This window comes from Teleopsis dalmanni, chromosome 1 (genome assembly GCF_002237135.1).
Source record: "Teleopsis dalmanni isolate 2A chromosome 1, ASM223713v2, whole genome shotgun sequence".
Taxonomy (NCBI): domain Eukaryota; kingdom Metazoa; phylum Arthropoda; class Insecta; order Diptera; family Diopsidae; genus Teleopsis; species Teleopsis dalmanni.
Genome location: NC_051846.1, coordinates 189138857 through 189159929, shown reverse-complemented (window position 1 = coordinate 189159929; position 21073 = coordinate 189138857). Strand labels below are relative to the sequence as shown.

Here is a 21073-nt window from a genome sequence, read left to right as displayed (position 1 = left end):
AAATATACAATATAATATATATAATATATTAAAATACTTACCGCACTTCGTCCAATATGGACAATTCTTCATGCATTGATTTCATTTCCTCATTTGAGTTTGTTTGAGCAATGCGACTTTGTAGAGTTTGATTCTCTTGAACTGTGAAAGAAATTCAGCATTAATATTTATAAAATATAGTATAATATATATATATATATATTATAAATTATATCGTCTAAAATATATACGTTTAATATATGATATAACATATTTATTTTATACATGTTGTGTTATGTTATGTTATGTTGAGGTTTTTCCGAGTTAGTGCATCTGTGCACTTTTACTCTATAATGGCTGGGGGGTTTCTGCACAATCCTACCCAACTCACTGACTAATTTGAGTATTCCTCATAATCTTCGTGATTATTCAATGATTGATCTAAGATCTGCGTACCGTCCCGTGCAGTTAGTGATTACTCTGAGATTAGATAATTAGCCTTGTTATCATTGCAGACCAAATAGACATTTTCTATTTCTTAGGAAATTTAATAAATTTGGTTTCTTCATGTTCGGAGAAACTCTGCAAAGATTTGTAAATAGCGCTTAATTGTCAAGGACGAGTGACTATATAGGATATATCTGACAGTTTCACAAGCCAATACATTTTACTGTCTTTACTCACAGTTAGGAATAGTTGACATTTTTTTTTATAGTTACAAGGTTTCGAATAAAAAGCAAAAGAGAACAAAAATTTTAGTTAATTTATTGCAATTTGAGTGATCGCTTCGAGTGTGGACATTCAAATTTCAATAAATTAACTAAAATTTTTGTTGTTATCTTTACATTTCTATACGAACCTTTCTAACTTTTAAATAGTTTCTTTTCGTCGTAAAACGCGTTTTTTTCAAGTTCCACTTTAAATGAAATAAGCAAATATTTAGCAATTAATAGTTCGTATCTATCTCTATCTCTAATCTATTATCTTAAATAACATACTGTGAATAATAAGACATGATAAAAATGTTACATGGGAAGAAACTATTACAATTACCATTTTATTTATTTTTACTAAAATTATTACGAACATTATATTAAAAGATTTATAGCTCAACTCAATTAATGTACTACACTATTTTCCGTACATAACCTATTAAGAGCTAAAACCAGATTTACGTGCACTCATAACACTCCCATTTACTTACTTATGGCTACTAATTGTTCTTCCAACTCCGTACATCGTTGTTGTTCGCTGATAAACGCTTTCTTTGTTGATTCCAGATCATTTACAATCTTAATAATTTCCTCATTTTCATCACCATTACCACAAATCAAGCTCAGTGCAGTTATATCATTGATATTTTCTGTAATGCTAGTTGAGTTGGTATCAGATGACGACTGAAATAAGAAGCTACACTGCTGTTCTACTGTACTCGTATTTGGCTCAAAAACCTAAGAGAACAAAATTAACATAAATTAGACCACGATTTGTAGTGCTAAACCCCAACTTACCGTATCTATTGAACTATCATGGACATTTGTGGATTGCATATTAATTTCTTTAGGTTTGAAAATTACATTTGTATTATCGGCACCAGCATTTCTCTTTTCTTCCATTAGCCTTTCAACTTTACGCCGTTCCATGGACAGAGATTGTCGCGCTTCTTCAAGAATTTTCGTGAGCTCATCACAACGGGACTCGAGAGTTTCAACATTATGCACAAGGCTTTGATGGATATGAAAAAGATATTTTATTTATTTTATTTTTGTGTTTTGTGTTTGTAATTATTTAGGAATGGGCAAAAATTTTGTACACTTACGTTTTAATGTGCTTTTTATCGCTGGTATTTTCGATAAGTAAACGATGATTGGCACGTTCTAAATCTTGAATGCCCACTTCTAATTGCTCGTAAACTTTAAGGCGGGAATCGTTGACCTCACGCAAAGCGGTTGTGTGCTTCTTCAAATACTAATTAGCAGCAAGAAGAGAAGAAAATGAAAAAGATTTATTTAACTTTTGTTTTTTTTTTTTGTTTTAAATTTATAAACACAAATTACTAAAAATAGGGTCTGAGGAAAAAATTTCACATTTAACAAAATAGCATAGAATTTTTTTTTTTTTATTGTATTTGATCGATTCGAAAATGCGGAAGTCGACAACACTTGCACGTAAGTGGGTCAATCAGAGTTCTACTCTTGGCACTTTGATTTCGAATTGAATTAAGAAAAAAATTTACTGAAAGAAAAATATAATTAGAAAATGTAAATTCAATACGTTTGAGATAAAATAAGATATGCGCTAAGGTAGAGTCAAAGGCATGGAAACCTTTCCACATGAGTAAACTTATAGGATCTCTGCTCTACATGCAACAGCATTGCACCGAAATGCACTGGAAAAGAAATTCTTCTTAGATTACCAGCAGGCAGCTTAATTGGCTCAAGTTTTATGCTTCATTCGGTTTCATTTCGCAGCAGCAGAAGCAGCACCAACAGCACCGCTGAGGTGCTCCGGCGTCTCATGTTGGCGCTACTGGAGTAAGGAATTTTGGTTATTTGGCCAGAAATGTATGCCAATGTTGTGTGATCAAGCATAACATGTAAGCTCGCTTAAGTGCAGTAGTAGGTGCAGTTGCAACAAAAAAATTAGTTTGGAAACAAAATAAAACAATTTTTTTTGGAGCTGTTAATTTTCTTTCTTATACTCGTACTTGGAAAAAATTATAATCTGTATCTGTATTAAATGGGGTTTCAGCACCAGTTGTGCATTCAAGTCTATATTTTAGCTAAATAAGCACTGCCATAAGCAAAATTAAAAGAGTTGTGTTTATGGGTGGAGAGAAAAATTAATATTATTGAAACTTCAAAGTATTATTACTTTAAGTAATAATGGGGTAAGGTTATTTGTTATATTGTTTCTGGTTAGTTTATTATTCTCAAACTAATTACTTTTTTAATTAGAAATTGATCATCTAATTGTAGTTCAGTTTATGGAGGGTAGTAGGGTAGTATAATGCTGGTCTATTCACGACAACTAAAAATTACATAGAAACAAGTTTAAGGTTATATATTTTAATGAAAGTTTTGCATTTAAGAAAAAAATATATTTTCCAATATATTATGACTAAACACTACACTAAAGAACAATATACAAATTATAATTATTTTTTTATTAAATATAAATGTATTCTGTTTTTAAAATTAACTTCCGCACGTTGGAACTTTGGATAGCTATTTTTGGCCCTTAAAAGAATACATGTTCACAACATCAAATTAAGTGAATATAATACATGCTGTGGATTGAAAGTATAATTCCCTTCTTTATGTTATGGCCATACCAATATAATAAGAGTTTAATTACATACATAATATACACTATCTATTATGTTAAGGCTAGTTGAGTTAGTGCACTTGAGCACTTTTACTCTTTATTAACTGCGCGATTTTTTCATAACCCCACTCTACGCCTTGACTGGATTATTGTTTATCACTTCATCAGACTAAGCAATAATTGACCTCAGATCTGCATACCTCCCCGAGAAGCCTGTATATTAATTTAAGGAATTGTTGTGTGTAATTTGTGATTTTCATAAATTTTTAACCTTATTTTGATTAGTTTGACTAAGGTATCATGGTACATCCGAACGAATGACATGCTAAGAAACCTTAGAAAAAATCCGGTCAAAAAATATATAAGGGACAGAGCTCTGGAGCTATATGCGAAAACCGAAAGCATGTCCTACTTAGCACCATCTAATCTCAGAGTAATCACTAACCGCACAGGGCGTTACGCAGATCTTAGATCAATCATTGAATAATCACTACGATTATGAGGAATACTCAATTTAGTCAGTGAGTTGGGTAAGATTGTGCAGAAACCCCCCAGACATCATAGAGTAAAAGTCCCCAAATGTACTAACTCGGAAAAAACTCAACATAACATAACTAAGGTAACTGAGGTAACTTTTTCAATCGAGATTTATTTTTAATGCCATTTTCATTTCTGATTGGTAAATCTCGAGCGAAAAATGTTAAATTATTCTAAAAATGTACGATTGAGCAACAAAATTTGACAGATTGAAAGTAAATCTAGATTGGATCCAGGTTTTACAATCGAAAACGCCATAAGTTAGAATATTATTTTAGAATTAAGTTTTAAGTTTTATAGAGAGGGTATACATATTAAATAATCTAATATAAATATAAATTTGTATTAATGATATGTTTATAAGACATTTGGTTTTTGTTTTGGAAAACTTACAACTTAAATAAGGATAGGTTATACGGAGTCTATTATTGTCGATAGAATTTAATACTGTTGACCATAAGACAATATGTTCTGGTGTGTTTTAGAAAACTTACAACTTTAAAGTCAAATATCACGAAAATCAAGTTTCCTTCACATATTTTAGAGTAAAAAAAATCGGTTAAAATAGATAAATTTATCAAAAATCATTCACGTTAGAAATCAAAGTCATGCCCGAGATTATGTTATCACATACATATTTAAAACTATTTGAAACTTTAATAACGTCTGAAGTGTTCTACACAGACAAGTTTTTTAGAACTAACTAAAACCCTTTAAAACGACGGTACGCTGCAAAATCAAAAATAAATAAAAATGTTTGTTGTTGCAATTCACTACTGTTCGAAACCTCTCTATTGTGAATTTTATTTATATAATTTATTTACAAGTTTCACATCGATCATTTTCAATTATCATTTTCTAGTAAATTATATATTTTATTTTAATTTAAAATATATTAATATATATATAACATATATAATATACATTAATATATAATATATCAGCACAAAAGATCAATTTGGTCGTAGTGCGCCTATCCATTGGGAGCTAGTATCCTGTTCATTTGTAATATATAATATATACTGATATATAAAAATATTTTAATTGTTTTAAAACAAAACAATTAAGAATACACTCTAAAATAAAATTATAATTTAAAATTTTTTTTTTAGGAAATTAAAATTTTTAAAAATCATATTATTACTTAATTAATTATTATTACTGCATAATAATATTCTAACATTCGATAAAGCTATATATAATGTTATAATTTTCTGTTAATTTTTTTTGTTTGGTTTTCATTAGAATACGTCTACTCTCTAAATCTATGTTAAGTGAGTTGTGCCTTACGACTTGCCATTAGTATCTTTTCAAGTTTTATTAGTAACTAGAAACTTAGTAACTTTTTTTTTCAAATTTAATTATCTTTACTGTTTTCACTTAACAACCATAAAATCTATTTATAAAGGAGTATAATAAAAATTAAAATTATGAAATTAACACTTTCTATATGGATTACTCCACATACTACAATGTCATAAATATTAGCATGAAAAATAGGTGTTAAGACGGGTTTATATGGAATTTACTATATGATGAGAAAATTCCTTATTCCGCAAGCAATCAGCATATCAGCAAAGTGGAATGCTGACATGCAAGTACCCATCAAAATAATTAGAATGGTGCAGTGTTGTAGAACTGGTAACGTAGCGCCATTTCAGGCATTTCTTCAATGTGAAAAGAAAATTTAAGTCTTTTGCGAACACGCAAGTAAGCTCACAACATATAAACACTCATTTCTGACATTTTTTCTATGCAGTCAAGCCTACACACTTCGAATAGTTTGAATACAATATGTGCAACTTGGTCGCAAGTTGCTTATGTATGTTGTGGAAAAAAAAATTCAATCAACTTTTTTGCCATGGGACATGCACCAAATGTAAATTTAATTGCAGTTTTAGTTGGACAAATCACAGAAACTTGCACTTACCACAATTTCTTGTTCTTGTTCCTCAATTGTACTTTTGTGCTCCTTCAGCAAAGTTTCCAACTCCTTGTTGCGCTCCAATAGTGTTTTACCCAATTCAGCTGCCAACTGTAGATCTGTAAGAGAGATTAAAAAATAAAATTAAAGAAATTAGTTTTAGATTATTTATTTTTTTCTTTTGTGTTGAAAATATAGTTTTTAAATTATTTTTATTTAACAAATTTCCCATTGAGAAAACATTTTAGATAATGTTAAAAAAAAAGTGCTGCATAAATGTGCAACACCAAGCCTTCAGGCGTTTCTCACATTCATACTCGTATATGTTATATAGGCAATGTGACTACTAAGTGCTTTTCAAAAAAAAAAAGAAAAATTAAATAAACTTTATCTTGATTGGTAATCCAATCGACCAACGAATAGTATAAATAAGTCAAATTTCTATTGACCCAAATTTGAGTAACTACAACTTTTATTTTATATATACGGCTTTTTTATATTGTTTCAACTGTAGTAGTTGTTTTTTCTATTGAATTTTTGTGATTGTTGCATGTGAGTTGAATATACAACAGCTACATATGATTAACCCAACGCCTTAAAGTTTATAATTAATTTTCTTTAGAGGAATTAGAATTTTCTTTAATTAAACTTACGTTCATCAACTGAAGTGAATTTTTCAATTTCTTTTTGTAAATGTTCTACATTTATATTCACCATTTTAACACTAAATAATTTAAATTCAATAAATTATACTATATAGACACCACACTATTTTCCTACTGAGAACTACGTCTTCACTGCCTGAAATAGCAAATAAAACTACTATAAGTAGCGACAACTACGGCGTAATTTGACCAATGTCAATCAGTCAAGAAAGATGTCAAGGAACAAAAATCATGTCAAAGGAATGCAATATACCTGTTACAGTACAAAAATAACCCACTAACAGGTACTCACTGTTATGAATAAATATTAAACACATAAATCTCTTATGTGTAAATTTGCAAATACAAATCCTTCTCCAAATTTTGTGACAATCTTTAACCTCAAGCAATAAAACTACGCGGAGATCTAACGTGGGAAAAACCCAATTTTTTCCATAATTTCTTTTATATAATTAATACAATGGAAGAAGCGATCATCAAAATCATACAAATCTAATTTGTTTTATATTCTTCGCAGAATTTAAGTAGAAATTCTTATTTTAGTTGTGCATTACTATAGATTTTAAAACCTATACATGCCCTCGTTAGGTCAACTGTTGCACAAAGAAATTAAACCTTGAATAACACAAAAACTAAGTGTGTAAATATGCCCGCGTCCAAGTAAATTCTTTTCGTTACCATTCATCCAAGCAGGTAAAAATTAACATACCTGCGTTTGGTGATTCATACGAAATTAATTTATGGCTCGCGTCGAATGTTAATTGAAAAAGAAATTTTTTGTATCTCATTTATTTTTAACCAAAATTTCTGTTTGACATATATTTTTTATTATTTTTGGTATCTAAAATATAATCGTTTAAAAACGTGTTATATTAGTAATACTTAGTAAAAAAAATCCTATTTAATACTATAAATTTTTTTTAATATTGCAAGAATTAAAAATCTTTTTATTTTATGATTGTTTGACACATATTTTTTTTATTATTTTTGGTATCTAAAATATAATCATTTAAAAACGTGTTTTATTAGTAATACTTAGTTAAAAAATCTTATTTAATACTATAATTTTTTTTTTTGATTTTGTAAGAAATATATATAATTAGATAATAATCAAATAAGTACCAATAAAAATTTAAAATCTTTTTATTTCGCGGCTGTTTGACATATTATTTTTACATATTATTTTTTTTTATTATTAGTATTCATAATATAATTGTTTATAAACGTGTTTGTTTAGTAATACTTAGTAAAAAAATCTTATTTAATACCACAAATTTTTATTAATTTTGTAAGAAGTATACACATTTAGATACTAATGACACATTTAGATACAAATAAAAATCAGCACTCCTAGCACTACGCTCATCTTAAGTGACTTTTAAACTAGTGAATGCCTTCAACTTCTCAAAGATCTTGCTGAAAGGAACAGAATCTACATAATATGGATCCCATGACACAGCGATTTTAAAGGCAATGAGAAAGCCGATGACTTACCCAGAAAAGAGGTGGCCATATTGGGTCGAGACCATTCTGCAGTCATTCATGAAGCTTTTTCAAACTTAAAATTAATGAATGGTTGGAAAAAGTAGGTCAGACTGATTGATATAATGTAATTGCATGCAGACAAACTAAAGAATTCATGCCAAATCGATCAAAAGGCAGAACTAGTAAGCTACTACCATAATTCTGAACAGAAAAGTCATCTGACTTGTCACAAGGTTTTTCACTAGACATTGCGGAGACAAAAAACATCTACCGAATCTAGATATTACAAGGAACCATAACTGCAGATTTTGGAAGCAGAAGGAGAGGAAACAGACTTCGGTACTAATCAATATTAAGTCTATCCACTTATAATGGAATTTGGCAACAACACTCCAAGAGGCATAATGGCATTTTTAACTGCTACAAGCTTATGGGACTAAGGTGGGTTAGTCACAATAATCCTTTAAGAATGCAATGACTTGGTGACATACCTCCTAACCCTATGTATATATATTAAATATATTTAAATATATTTAGTATATAAATGTTATATATATAATACATATCTATATTTCGCATATTGCATTTAAAAGTATATATAATATAAAATAATAAAAATTAAAATCAAGTAAATGCAAGTTCTTGGAAAATTACAAATTGAAATAAATTAAATCATTTTGTATTATTATTTCTCATTTATTTTCATTTCGTTATGTTACACCATACCAATAATAATAAAAACCTAGTAATAGTTACCCCAAAACCGATATTATTATTACGTATAGCAAATATTTTTCCTGTTAATGTGCCAATACTAATTTGTAAGTCAATGGTCGATCGTGTTAAGTTATTCGATTGCTGAATGAGCTCAGCAAAAACTATTAAACAAACTGTGAAAAGTATTGGAAAAATATATGTATTTTCAGAGCAATTTTCATACAATAATAAATATTTTTCTTATTATTTACAAATAAAAAAAATATATAAAACTTCATAATTAAAGCGAACCAAAACAGGTGCAGCAAACACTAATAAAATATAATTGTGTGCAATATTTTTAATTTTATTAATTTCGGTGGCAAGTACATATCTCAATTGAATGCTTTAATTTTACAAAAAATAAATATTATTTATTTTTATACACACATGGATATAGTAATAAAGATAATATAAATGATATGCCAACAAATTGAATGAATTACTCAAAAAACGAAAACATTTTTCAAACGAACGCCAAAATGACATGAATGAATGAAATGAAAAATGACGGCATTTAAATAATTAACAATAGTTTTATGTTGCCGATTGTGGAGCAACTGTTGCTGTTGATGGAAATGCGAGTAATTTAAGATTTTTGAAGATTATTTGGACAGAGTAATTTGCATATCTTAATTGAATGTAGAAACGAAAATGTAGCAAATTATATACTGAAATCTAATTACGAGAGTTATTATTAGTAAAGAAAATTTATACAGGAATATATTCAATGCATAGTATTGGACTAAGTTTTAAAATAGTCTTTCTTATTTAAAATTATGGTTAAAATTATTATTAAAACTATTTCAAAATTAGTGCTTTAATGTAGCTTATATTAGCGTAGAATTTTATAAACAGAATATGTTGACTTTTATGTAGGTAGGAATAAAGTGATTAGCACTGACTGCAATACAGAGAATCTTGAGTTCTTAACGAACCCAGATATATGAGAGATATAGTAAAAAAAAAGTGCGGTAACTTATATCCGTTAGATCCATATATCCGTTGAAACAGAATCTGTTGACTTTAATGTATGTATAAATAAAATGATTAGCATTGACTGCAACAGAGAGATTCTTAAGTTCTTAAAGAAGACAGATATATGAGTTAAAAAAAGTGCTATAACTTATATCCGTTGAAGCTATGATTTCAGTTTTATACCCATTTTAGTTATTATTATTAATTAACAGAGATCTTTTCTCTTCGGAAAGACTTATTGGCCACCGGAAATGACTTCACATTCCTTCGTAAAGGATCTCTTTTAGTTGACGTTGCAAGCCATCTATTTTGATTTCTAACCTGCGTCCCAACGTCCACTTTTCAAAGTATTTTTTGGGGACTTCTCTATTTCTTATCGATTTGATGATCTTATTTTGGCAATAAAATAACAACAAATATTATTTATTTAAATAAAAACAACTTTTTCTATATCCTTATGTGTTATTACGAATTATAAAAAATAAATGAATAATATATTCAAACATTGACAAGATACAAAATGGACCCATTTCAAAGTTTATTTGTTTACGGTATGTTGCATTGAGTTCCCGGAAAAATCTGTCTTGTAGGTATTATCTCTCACCAAATAATTCATAAACATTCATTTTTCTTAAAATTGTGTTTTGTTTAGAATAGCAACGTAAAAAGACATTTGCTTAACTTAAGAATAACCTGACTACACTACTGACCATATCTATGGCTATATATACACTGGGCATCACTAAATTACACGAATGTAGATACCGTTGAGAAAATGAAGAAACAATGGTTAATCTTATTGTTAAATATCAACTAACAAAAACAGACTATTGCAAGTAGTCTATTAGTATAATGCAAACAAAAACTCCATTTTTAGATGACTTTTTTATCACGACTCCCTTGGTAGTCAAAGGGTAGACTCAAACCAACTGACAGGATAGAAATTTGTTTTTACCATAGAAGAAACAGGAAACCAAGAACCCCACCCTTAAACTGGCGAGTTTACGAGACCTACCACCATTTTACCATACCACGCTAGATCTGTATTAACATGGTATTACCATTACGATGATACTAGGGATCTATTTAGTTCAATGAATCTTTAGTATTCTATTACAGCAATGCAATAGAGAATTGTATTGGTGTTGCAATATAGCAGAGTTTAAAGCCGTGTAGCTCTTTTGATGAAGGTAAAGAATATCTTTAAAGGGGGTCATACGGGACACCTATGTAAGACTAATGGTAAGACAGAAAATAATAATATTTTATCAAACAAATCGAAAGTATATACTTCTTTCGTCAAAAGCAGTTTCTAAGAATTACGGGGAGTGTTTGAAGTTTCCAAACGTATTAGCATATGTTTATAGAGATAAATATATATATATATATATATATATATATATTATATACCGCATTAAGATTATAAAAATATTAATAAAATTTCATTTTAAAAATGAAAGTAAAAAGAAAATTATAGAGTTTGTTTCTAAGTTATGTAGATAAGCTGAAATTGCCCGCATAATTGCGCGTAAGCATCGTTTGTCATCATCAGTGCCAGTGCCAGTGCCAGTGCCAGTGCCATCAGCAGTTAACGTACAGCAGTTGCAATTGCAGATATTAGCCTCATTGCAGTATGTTGTCCGCTGTTAATGTTGTTGGTGCTGTTGGTGTTGTTGACGCTGTTACTGTTGCTGTTGATGCAATTGTGTCTCTATCAATTGCATGCATTCGCATTTACATATTCACTACAAGACAAGCGAAGTTTGCCGGATTAATGAACGTACCAACGGACGGACACCGGGCGGACACCGGACGGAGTAAAACGCGTATACTGAGTACGCAACAAATTAAAAAAAACTTTCATATGTGATGTTCAATGTTTGTTTGAGATGATGCATCTGATGTTCAATGTTTGTGAAAAAACATTGAATTTACAAAATTTACAAAATTCATAGTGATTAGGATAATAGATACAAGCGAGTATTTCATTTTCGCTGTAGTTTTTGCATTGGAGCGGCGGGCAATTATGTTCGTTGCTGTTAATTTAGTTGTTGGTTGTTGGTCGAATACAAAATTTGCAAATGTTGCGTTCGTAATAAATTTTAATCGCCGATTTGTGTAATTATGTGTAAAATATTTATGAGTTTTAATTTCGTTTGGTGTAAATGCTGCTTTTGAACTCTACACTTTTGGTTAAGCACTTTTAATTTGTTAATTTATTATTAATAAAAAGTTCGAGAAGTTCAAACCAATAGCGCATTTTATATATCAAATTGTGAAGACACCGGTTATAATATGATGCCAAATGTCAGAAAATTACATTTTTAATGAATTTTTAGTTTATTTTTTATGTACAATATTATAAATGATTATTGCAAAGTATTAAATTAATAAAGCTTTTTTTTTTTGAAGATTTTATGAATTATTTTATTATTTAAAACGTTAACCAATCATATATATCTTAATCAATTTATATAAGAAAATTTAATGCTTCAAACAAATAGTAAAGATAGTAAAGAGAAGCAAACTATTCAAAAAAGAAGAATTAAATTTTAACGAAATCAAATAAAATGATAAAAAAATATAATTTCTGGTAGTAAAGGTTAGAAAGTAGATTATACTCAGCAAGCGGTACACTATTAGTTACATATTATCAGTTAAGTAAGATTAGGTTAAGTTACTTTTACTATTGTAACCTATTTATTGGCCTATTGTCATGCCGCTTAAAATTGATTTCCATTCCAATATTTGACATATGATAATCATGTACGCTAGATAAGATCAGGTTAGATTACTTATATATTGTAAACCATTTATTGGTTCAATATGATGCTGCTTTAAAGTAGGTTCTGTACTCCTTTTTTTTAAAGCAACAGAGCTTAGAGACCTACTCTAAGCCGGGGGTACCCGACGGTCGCAGTGTCACATCTCCTAACAATAATAATAACGATGCCGCTTATAATGGATTTTCAATCAATGTTTTACTTTCAGTCAGAAATTTGAGAAGACTCACAATGACAACTGCAACAATTATTGCATTTGAAAAATTTTAGACAAGCGTTCGACTCCATAGATAAAGGTAAGATTTCTGTAGTTCTGCTTATCCGACTGGCAGCTTAAAAGTAAGTGGTCTTGTAAACGGAAATATTTCTGAAACATACGGAATAGGTGTACGTCAAAGTGTCGCCATATATATGTCGGTCTACACTTTGTTATAATTAATGGATAATAAAAACGGAACATAAGCTAACCATTTCTTTAATTTAATTTCAATTCTATGTCTAAAAAAAAGATAAACTTTATGATTGAAATGAGTACGTAGTGTATGTTAAACAATCTGTAAGTAAGATGCACTAATTTTGAGTAAAAGGCTCTAATACCTTTGAGGAAGTGCAATACCTGAACTAGAAGTTCATGAGTGAGATTTTCAGTAGTGTTGTCTGAACAATTTGCAAGTAAAACATTTAATAAAACATTTTAATTTTGAGTAAAAGATTTTAAAATCTTTGAGGTAATGCAGTGCCTTCTTAATCGCTAGCAATGCGGTCAAAGTTGTGCAATAACAATAAAAATTACTATTAAATAAATGTTTAAATGCATATTTTTTAAGTTCAGTATTTACAACAAAGCAATAATTCTGCGAATACACGAAATCCTTGTTTTACACAACTTTAACTCATGGATGTGATGTTTGGGAACTAAAAGATGATTAAGTTAAAGAAATTGACTGCCTTTGTACGTAAAGTTTTAAGATAACATTTTGTATCTATTGGATAACACGACTTTTCACATAAGATACAACCCAGATCATTACTTCATCAATATGAAGTTTTGGTGCAAGTGTAAAAAAGAAATAAATATCTCCAATAATTATGGACTTATGCAGTGAAAAGTTAGTGGGCCGTTATATATAAAAGATTTATTGAATTTTAGTAAAGCAAATGACTACAAGTAAGTTAACATTGTCAGTAGTAAAGTAGTTATTCAATATAAACAGTAAGTATACTCATATGTTACTAATACAAATTTTTTATAACAAGATCTTCTATATTAGCGGATCAAAGCACTTCACTGAAAACATAAAAATCTATTATTTTTTATTCTACTGTTGCAATACTGTTATAAAAAGGTATTATTTTTTATTCTACTGTTGCAATACTAATATAAAAACCTATTATATTTTATTCTACTGTTGCAATACTGTTATAACTGTTATAATTTTTAAAGATTTTTGATCAGTCTCTATCATTCAAATACAGCGCTGAGATCAGGCACGTAGTCCCCCCTAAAACAGAACCGAAGTATCATGACAGGAATCCTAACAGGGCACTGTAGACTAAAACACCACCTCACAAAACTGAGTATATCTACGGATGCAAACTGTAGATTCTGTGAAGAAAATGAGGAATCGGCCGCACATGTGCGGTTAGAATGCCCTGCGCTAATGCACATACGGAATAGGCTCCTGGGAATGTATATTCCTACTGAAGAGGCAATAAAATTCTGTAAAATAGGTTCTATACTACCTTGTATTGATCTCAGCCATCCAAATAAATAAATTTCTGTGGATGGGACTGCCTGCGAGGATATTGCATATAAGATTGGTTAAGCAAAGTAGTTACGTGCAATATATTACTTTCGAAATACATTGAAATATATATGTTATTTATAAAATAAGAAAAATACAAGTATTTTTATAACATATGAATATATATGTAGACAGACTTCTTTGCAGTAAAAATTCATCAGTCGCCAACACTTAAGAAAATGCATAAACATCAAATGTCTTTAAAATATTCAATTTAAGTCTAGTAATAAAGTCGATATTACCTAAAACATTGTTGTTCGAATTATGTGTTGAGTTGGTTATCTAAGCCGCAGGCTTTTGTATCTTTTAATTGCATTTGCCACAAGTGTTTTTACTGCAAATTGTGCGTAAAGTGCTAATTTCGTAAACAAAAAGTTGTCAGTGGCCATTAAGAGACATTAAAAGCTGCATTTATAAGTTTGTGTATTATTTTCGTATTTAAGCGATTTTCCAAGTAAAAAGTGAAAGTATGTACAAGAAACGCTGTGAAAATTAACAGATAATACTTCAAATAAGGAAGCACTAATACCGAGTCTAAGCATCGATAGTGAAGGATCATTATGCAGCCGTTGTCTAAGAAAAATGATGTACAACAATTGTGTACAATGTTATGAAATTACAACAATTTATCTTGAAATGAAAAACGCAACTGAAAAATATATCTAATGCTATGGACATATATCGAAATAATATATAATAAAATGTTTATTCATTTAGTTTTGCACATGTTTGGCTTATATCCGTAATTGATTTAAATAACAAAATTTTGCACTTAATTGTTTTCACACTTATTATCACTTCACCTACATTTCGTTGCCAAATGTGTTTTGTTTACTATTATTCAGATACGTTCAACATCAACACCCACAAAAGCCCATTATTGCCTTCCCAGATGTCATTCTTAAGACAGTTCAATGAGATAAACGAGACCAACGCTTGTGCTATTGCGTAAATGTAAAAAATTGAATGAAGCCGCAAATTAAATTTGTATGGATATTTCTTTTGTTGTAATTATTTTTATTTTTTTTAAATATCTTTAAAAATCTTGACTACTTTCAATCAACGCCTGCAAAAGAAATATTTTGCTGTCATAATTCATAATGCACCTACGCAATTTTTTAGACAAAAGTATTAGCGCAACAATTGTGGCCAGTGTTGGAAAAGTGCAAAATTAAAAGACCAAATCAGTTGTGTGGTATTTTGCAATAAAACCAACAATCAGCAACCAGCAACCAACAACAAACAACCAACAACCGACAGTCAACAAACAAACCAGACAAAGCTTGATTTATCACTGCACTTATAATATGTGCCACCCGCATCCCAAATTATGCTTGCATGCATTACTGAGAGACATTGCAATTCATTCTTGCTTGCAAAAGCACGGCTTGATGTTGCACACAATGCAAATTTTATGTTAATTGAAACTGCCACAACGTCTCACCGCAGTGCCATATCACCATATCACCAGATCACCACAGTACCACAGTACCGCAATGCCACAAGCTCGACTGCACTTGCGTAACTTTAATGGAATTCCCATAACTCAATCGCGCTGAAACGGTTGAGTCTGCATTCAAGCAAAAATGGCAGAAACATTTGCGACGAACGAAGAGCGACGAGGGACGAGTGACGAGGCTAACAACGCAGCTAGCTTAAAGCATTGAAAAATGTTGATGACTTTTTCTAAGTCATGTCGTTGAGAAACAATGCACGTTGCATGTTGTCGCATGCGTTGCACGCATTAAATTAATTGTCGTCGTTATGCATTTTAGCGCATGCAACTGCGACATTCGCACGCGTAGAACAGACACGCCACGGCCTATTATGGCCAAAGGCTGTTGGCCGCATGCGTGCCTGCATAAACGCATTAGACACTTAACCACTTAACTAAACGGTTCATTTGATTAATTTTACTGATTTTTCCTTACCGTCGTACCGTCGTGCATCAATAATGGAATAATGGAATCATGGAATAATGGCAATTGTCGTAATCGTAAGCGGGCCACGTTAATTTATTAAAAGTTTTTACTTAATTTCAGTTTCTTACTTCAAATATTTGAAAGGTGTGTTTGCTGAAATTCTAAGAACATTCTGACCCAAATGGGAATAATAAAAATTTAAGCATGAATACAATTTTTGTCTTGGAAAATAAATCCTAAATCATAGTCAAGGCAGTGCATTTAATTTTTTTTTTTATGACGACAACTAAAAAAGTTAATTAAATGTGGAAACTGGCTCGTAAAGCTATTTTAACGATGGTTGAAGCATTTATAATTTTGTATGGAACTTTTATAATAAGCATTTACAGAGGTTAAAGGGGCCACACTTAACTAAATCATTTGCTATTTAAAAAGATATTCACATGCAAATAGTAAAAATTAAGCAATACATATCTAAAAAGTATATGTCGTTTATACACTGCATTTTTTTCCGCAAGATGGAGATTAGTTAAAATGATTCTTATTAGAATTCGAGTATTTAACACGAATACCTCAAATTTTCGAAAATGTCCAAGCTATTCGAAGATGTTTGAACTGGTCGCAGATGTTCTACCCACTCAAAAAACTGACTTACTTTATGTTAGATTGTATATTTACTTTATTTTATACAGAAACGTATAGCAAATGAAATATAGTCTTCGATTATTTTATTGTTGTTGTAACCCGTTCGAAAATGTGCAAGCTATTCGAGGAGGTTTGAGCTAGTCGCAGATGTTCAAGCCACTTAACAACTAACTTACTTTATGTTAGATTGTATATTTATATTATTTTATACAGAAACATATAGCAAATGAAATATAGTCTTCGAATATTTTGTTGATGTTGTAACCCGCTCGAAAATGTGCAACCTATTCGAGGATGTTTGAGCTGATCGCAGTTGTTATAGCCACTCAAACAACTAACTTGCTTTATGCTAGATTGTGTATTTACTTTATTTCATGCAGAAAACTTTAGCAAATAAAATATAGTTTTCGAATATGATATTGTTGTTGTAACCCCTTCGAAAATGTGCAAGCCATTCGAGGTGTTTGAGCTGGTCATAGATGTTCAAGCCACTTAAAAAACTAACTTGCTTTATGCTAGATTGTATATTTACTTTATTTTATGCAGAAAAATTTAGCAAATGAAATAAGGTCTTCGAATATTTTCGAGCAACTCGTTGTGATTGATATAAATGGTTGAGGAGAAGCGTAGTTGAACATCAAAATTATTTAATCTTTAAAGATCAAATTGATACAAGCTTCGAACAGCTGAAATATTATTAAAAGCACCATTAAACTTATTTTTTAATGGATATATCTGTTTCAATTTGATAGTAGCGCATGTTTGCTTACAAATCCGTTAGATGGCACAGGGCATAAGCCAAACAGAAATTCGAAATTTGACAACTGTAACTTTACTTTGAATACCGACTTAATCATGTTAAGTTATCAACTTCGCTGAAATAATGCATGGCACAGCTCATTGGCGTAACAAATATTTGTAATCTTAGGACTGATTTCATAGTCGTAACTTAAGTCTAAATACTGACTTAAGTTATATATAACTAATCAACTTCTCTAACATAATTCATACCTAAGTCAGTTTTAAGATTTAAGTTCCGACTGTGAATTTTATGTTCTAAGAAGCATTCATTTTTCCATATTATATTCATTATATATTGGATGTATAACTGAATAAACGAAATTTTATTATTTCAATATTAGAAAAAAAAAGAGATAACCACTACTAACTTTTAGGCTATCAATCTCTTTTAAATTTAATTTTGTAGGAAATATTCATCATCACATCTCACATTCATCATATATTGAGTGTATAACTAAATAAACTAAATAAACGGCCATCTAAAATTTTATAATAGATGGCTCTATTCAAATATATGTTATAATGCCTTAGTGACACATGCGCCGTTTTAAAGTTTTTTAATGCTCCAAAAATTGTACTTCTAACATTGAAGATAAAGAGCGACCTAGTCAGCCAAAAAAGTTGAAAGATGATAAATTGGAAGTACTATATTAATCATCCAAGAAACGTGTCGAATGCAAGGAATCTTTGGGTGGGGCACACACAGTACTCTCCAAGTAACTAAATCCAAATCGTTGAGGATTTATCGATAAGCAAGAAAATTGAAAGTCATAGAAGTTGACACTTACAAAATACCTAAGAGTAGTTTTTCCATTAAATTGCTATTGGTGACAAAAAGTGAATAAATTACATAAGCAAGCATATAAAAACGTATATAAAGCTCAGCCAACCAGATACATCAATATTAAAACCAAATATTAATGGTATCAAGGAAATGCTGTATATTCGGTCACATCGTATATAAAACTCTACCAACTAGCTACATCAATATTAAAACCAAATATTAATGCTATCAAGGAAATGCTCTATATTCGGATACATCAAAACGTTTGTAAAGTCTTGTAAACAGAGCTGTAGAGCAGAGCTGTAGAAATCACAGTTGTTTGGTTTGAAGATAACTTTGATCGTAAAATGACCGAAATATATGACCAGATACGAATGTTCCATTATATTCCATTTTGACAACTTAAAACCGGTTAAAAATTATTTCATTAATAATGGATAGAAGGAATTAACTCACCAGCCGAATAGTCCAAATCTTGACTTGGATTACTTCGATTAGTTTAATAGTCACGTTTGGTGTTATTAGCTGGCACTGATCTTACTTTCTTTCTAATATATTTGTTGCAGTTTCTTAGAACTTTTGTTCTTCAACGCCGGTTTTGTTATCTTTATAACATTAATGATGCTGTAAGTTAGCACTTTTGCTTATTTTTTGTGCTGTTTTCATGTTTTTATGCTTATCATTACATTATTTCATTACTTTAGTGTATTATATTGAGGAATTTTTCGCTATTGGTCACCATATACGAACAATACAAATTTTTTTCAGTTATAGCAAGTATCAGTAGACATTTTATTCATAACCAATAGCTAGTAATCTTAACTTGCATTGTAAATAATCCATTAAGAAACATTTTTTTTTTGATTTTTTTATTTTTATGAAATCAATTAATTGCTGAATGAGCGTTGGCATATGTGTACCGCTTCAGAAGGAACATATTTTGAAGGAGATAACATAAATTTGGAATAAAATTTAAATTTGTGTGTTTTATTTACAAAATCCGAGTACTTTTTGAGCAGAAGGTATATGTACATTCCTATAGAGATAACATAAATTTGAAATAAAATTTAAATTTGTGTTTTATTTACAAAATCCGAGTACTTTTTGAGCAGAAGGTATATGTACATTCCTATATCACTAATAAGTGAGTTTCACACACAAATTAAAAATTATAATTTACATATATCTGCTATTTATTAACTAATTTTATTACTATTATTAGTTACTATGTATATAAATTTTATTTGAAAATTTTTTAAACATTTGTGCAGAGTAGTAGATAGATATTTAGCTACTAAAGCCATTTCAAGTGATAATGAAATCGCAAAAAGTAGCTAAAATCGAACTTTTCATGTCAAAACAGTAATGAAAAATTAATAAAAATAACTCATAAAAAATTATACAATTTTATTTAACTTTAACTAAATCAAATAAAAAAACAAAAACTATTATATTTTAATGAATTGTGGGTTTTATTTTTTTATATCTGAGATTATTTAAAAAAAAAATAACATAAAAATCTTCATTTATTACTTTTGCATGAGTCTGGCTAGTCTGTTTTTTTACTGTCAGCGACTTTTTATGAATGGAACGATGGCCTGAATAAAGATTTTAATTTTCAGTAAACTTTCGAGCTTAAAGTTCGATTCAGTTTGATATGGAATGTTACATAAATATTATATAAAAACGTTGTATGTACATTTTTGTAACTGCTTTATGTATCTGCTAATTTGAGTCATTTCCATATATATAAAATTTTATTAAAAGTTTGACATTGTTTTATTGGATATTTTTGTTTTGGATTTTTACGTCTGCTTCTGGGCAGTAGTTCATTTGAATTTTTGATTTTAGTGCTCTTCAAGTTTTAAGTTTTAAGCATCTTTAAGTTTCGTGCTCTGCTTATTTACATATATCTGGAAATATAAGATCAATAGTTGATCGTAAATCTTTGAAATGCTAATACACTTAAAATTTCACTGAGTTGAAAATGTTAATGTAATATCACTCGTACATTGAATATAAGTAGTTTTTGCGTGGAATTAGTTTGTTTGAATTGTCATTAATTAATGCAACAGTCAAACAAGAGTAATAAATCTACAATCCTTGCAACTAAGCAACTAAGCAAATGAGTAGGTAAGTGAAAGTATATGATATAGTTGTACTATTAAGAAAAAAATTAGGTAAGATTTTTCTCTCAGTGTACCAAAGTATAATTTATACCACCTGTACCGCAACTTATGTGGTATAACACTTTAGAGTTTTACATTTTCAAAAGTAAAGTAAATAAATTAATAATAAAAAATGGCAAACGAAAAGTGAAATTTGCAGAAAAGACCTAAAATGTGGAAACAATAGCGAAGGTGTCGAATCACTTTCTTCTACTACCAATGTATCTGTCTTCTGTATCTGTCTTCTTCGCCAGCTTACTTCTTCTGAGTAAGTCTAAAATTAAAAGTTAAAGTTTTTTGGTTTGGTCATTAAAAATTTTAACATTTTGACATAGTTAAAAAAGATATAAAAGTTACTACAGTTTATCTTTCGCGCTTAGTTAAAGTATGTACAAAATTGATTAAACACTCACGATGAAGTTAGCGTGGCTGGAATTTATCATAGTAATTGGTGCTGTACTTTTGGCTACAGTACATGCTGGTGCAGAAGTTAATGATAACAATAAAAAAGTGC

At 29.7% G+C, this 21073-nt stretch overlaps 1 protein-coding gene across 1 annotated transcript in view; it reads right to left on the bottom strand.

Annotated features, from left to right (window-relative positions):
- LOC119670837 (cerebellar degeneration-related protein 2-like) overlaps positions 1 to 21073 on the bottom strand; it is a 73829-nt gene that overhangs the window by 7161 nt on the left and 45595 nt on the right. The window contains exons 2-6 of the mRNA XM_038081260.1: positions 5774 to 5886; positions 1799 to 1947; positions 1491 to 1704; positions 1184 to 1430; positions 42 to 141 (exon numbers count right to left, since the gene is read on the bottom strand). Of these exons, the coding sequence (XP_037937188.1) occupies positions 42 to 141; positions 1184 to 1430; positions 1491 to 1704; positions 1799 to 1947; positions 5774 to 5886 (823 nt within the window). The remainder of the gene's footprint in view (positions 1 to 41; positions 142 to 1183; positions 1431 to 1490; positions 1705 to 1798; positions 1948 to 5773; positions 5887 to 21073) is intronic.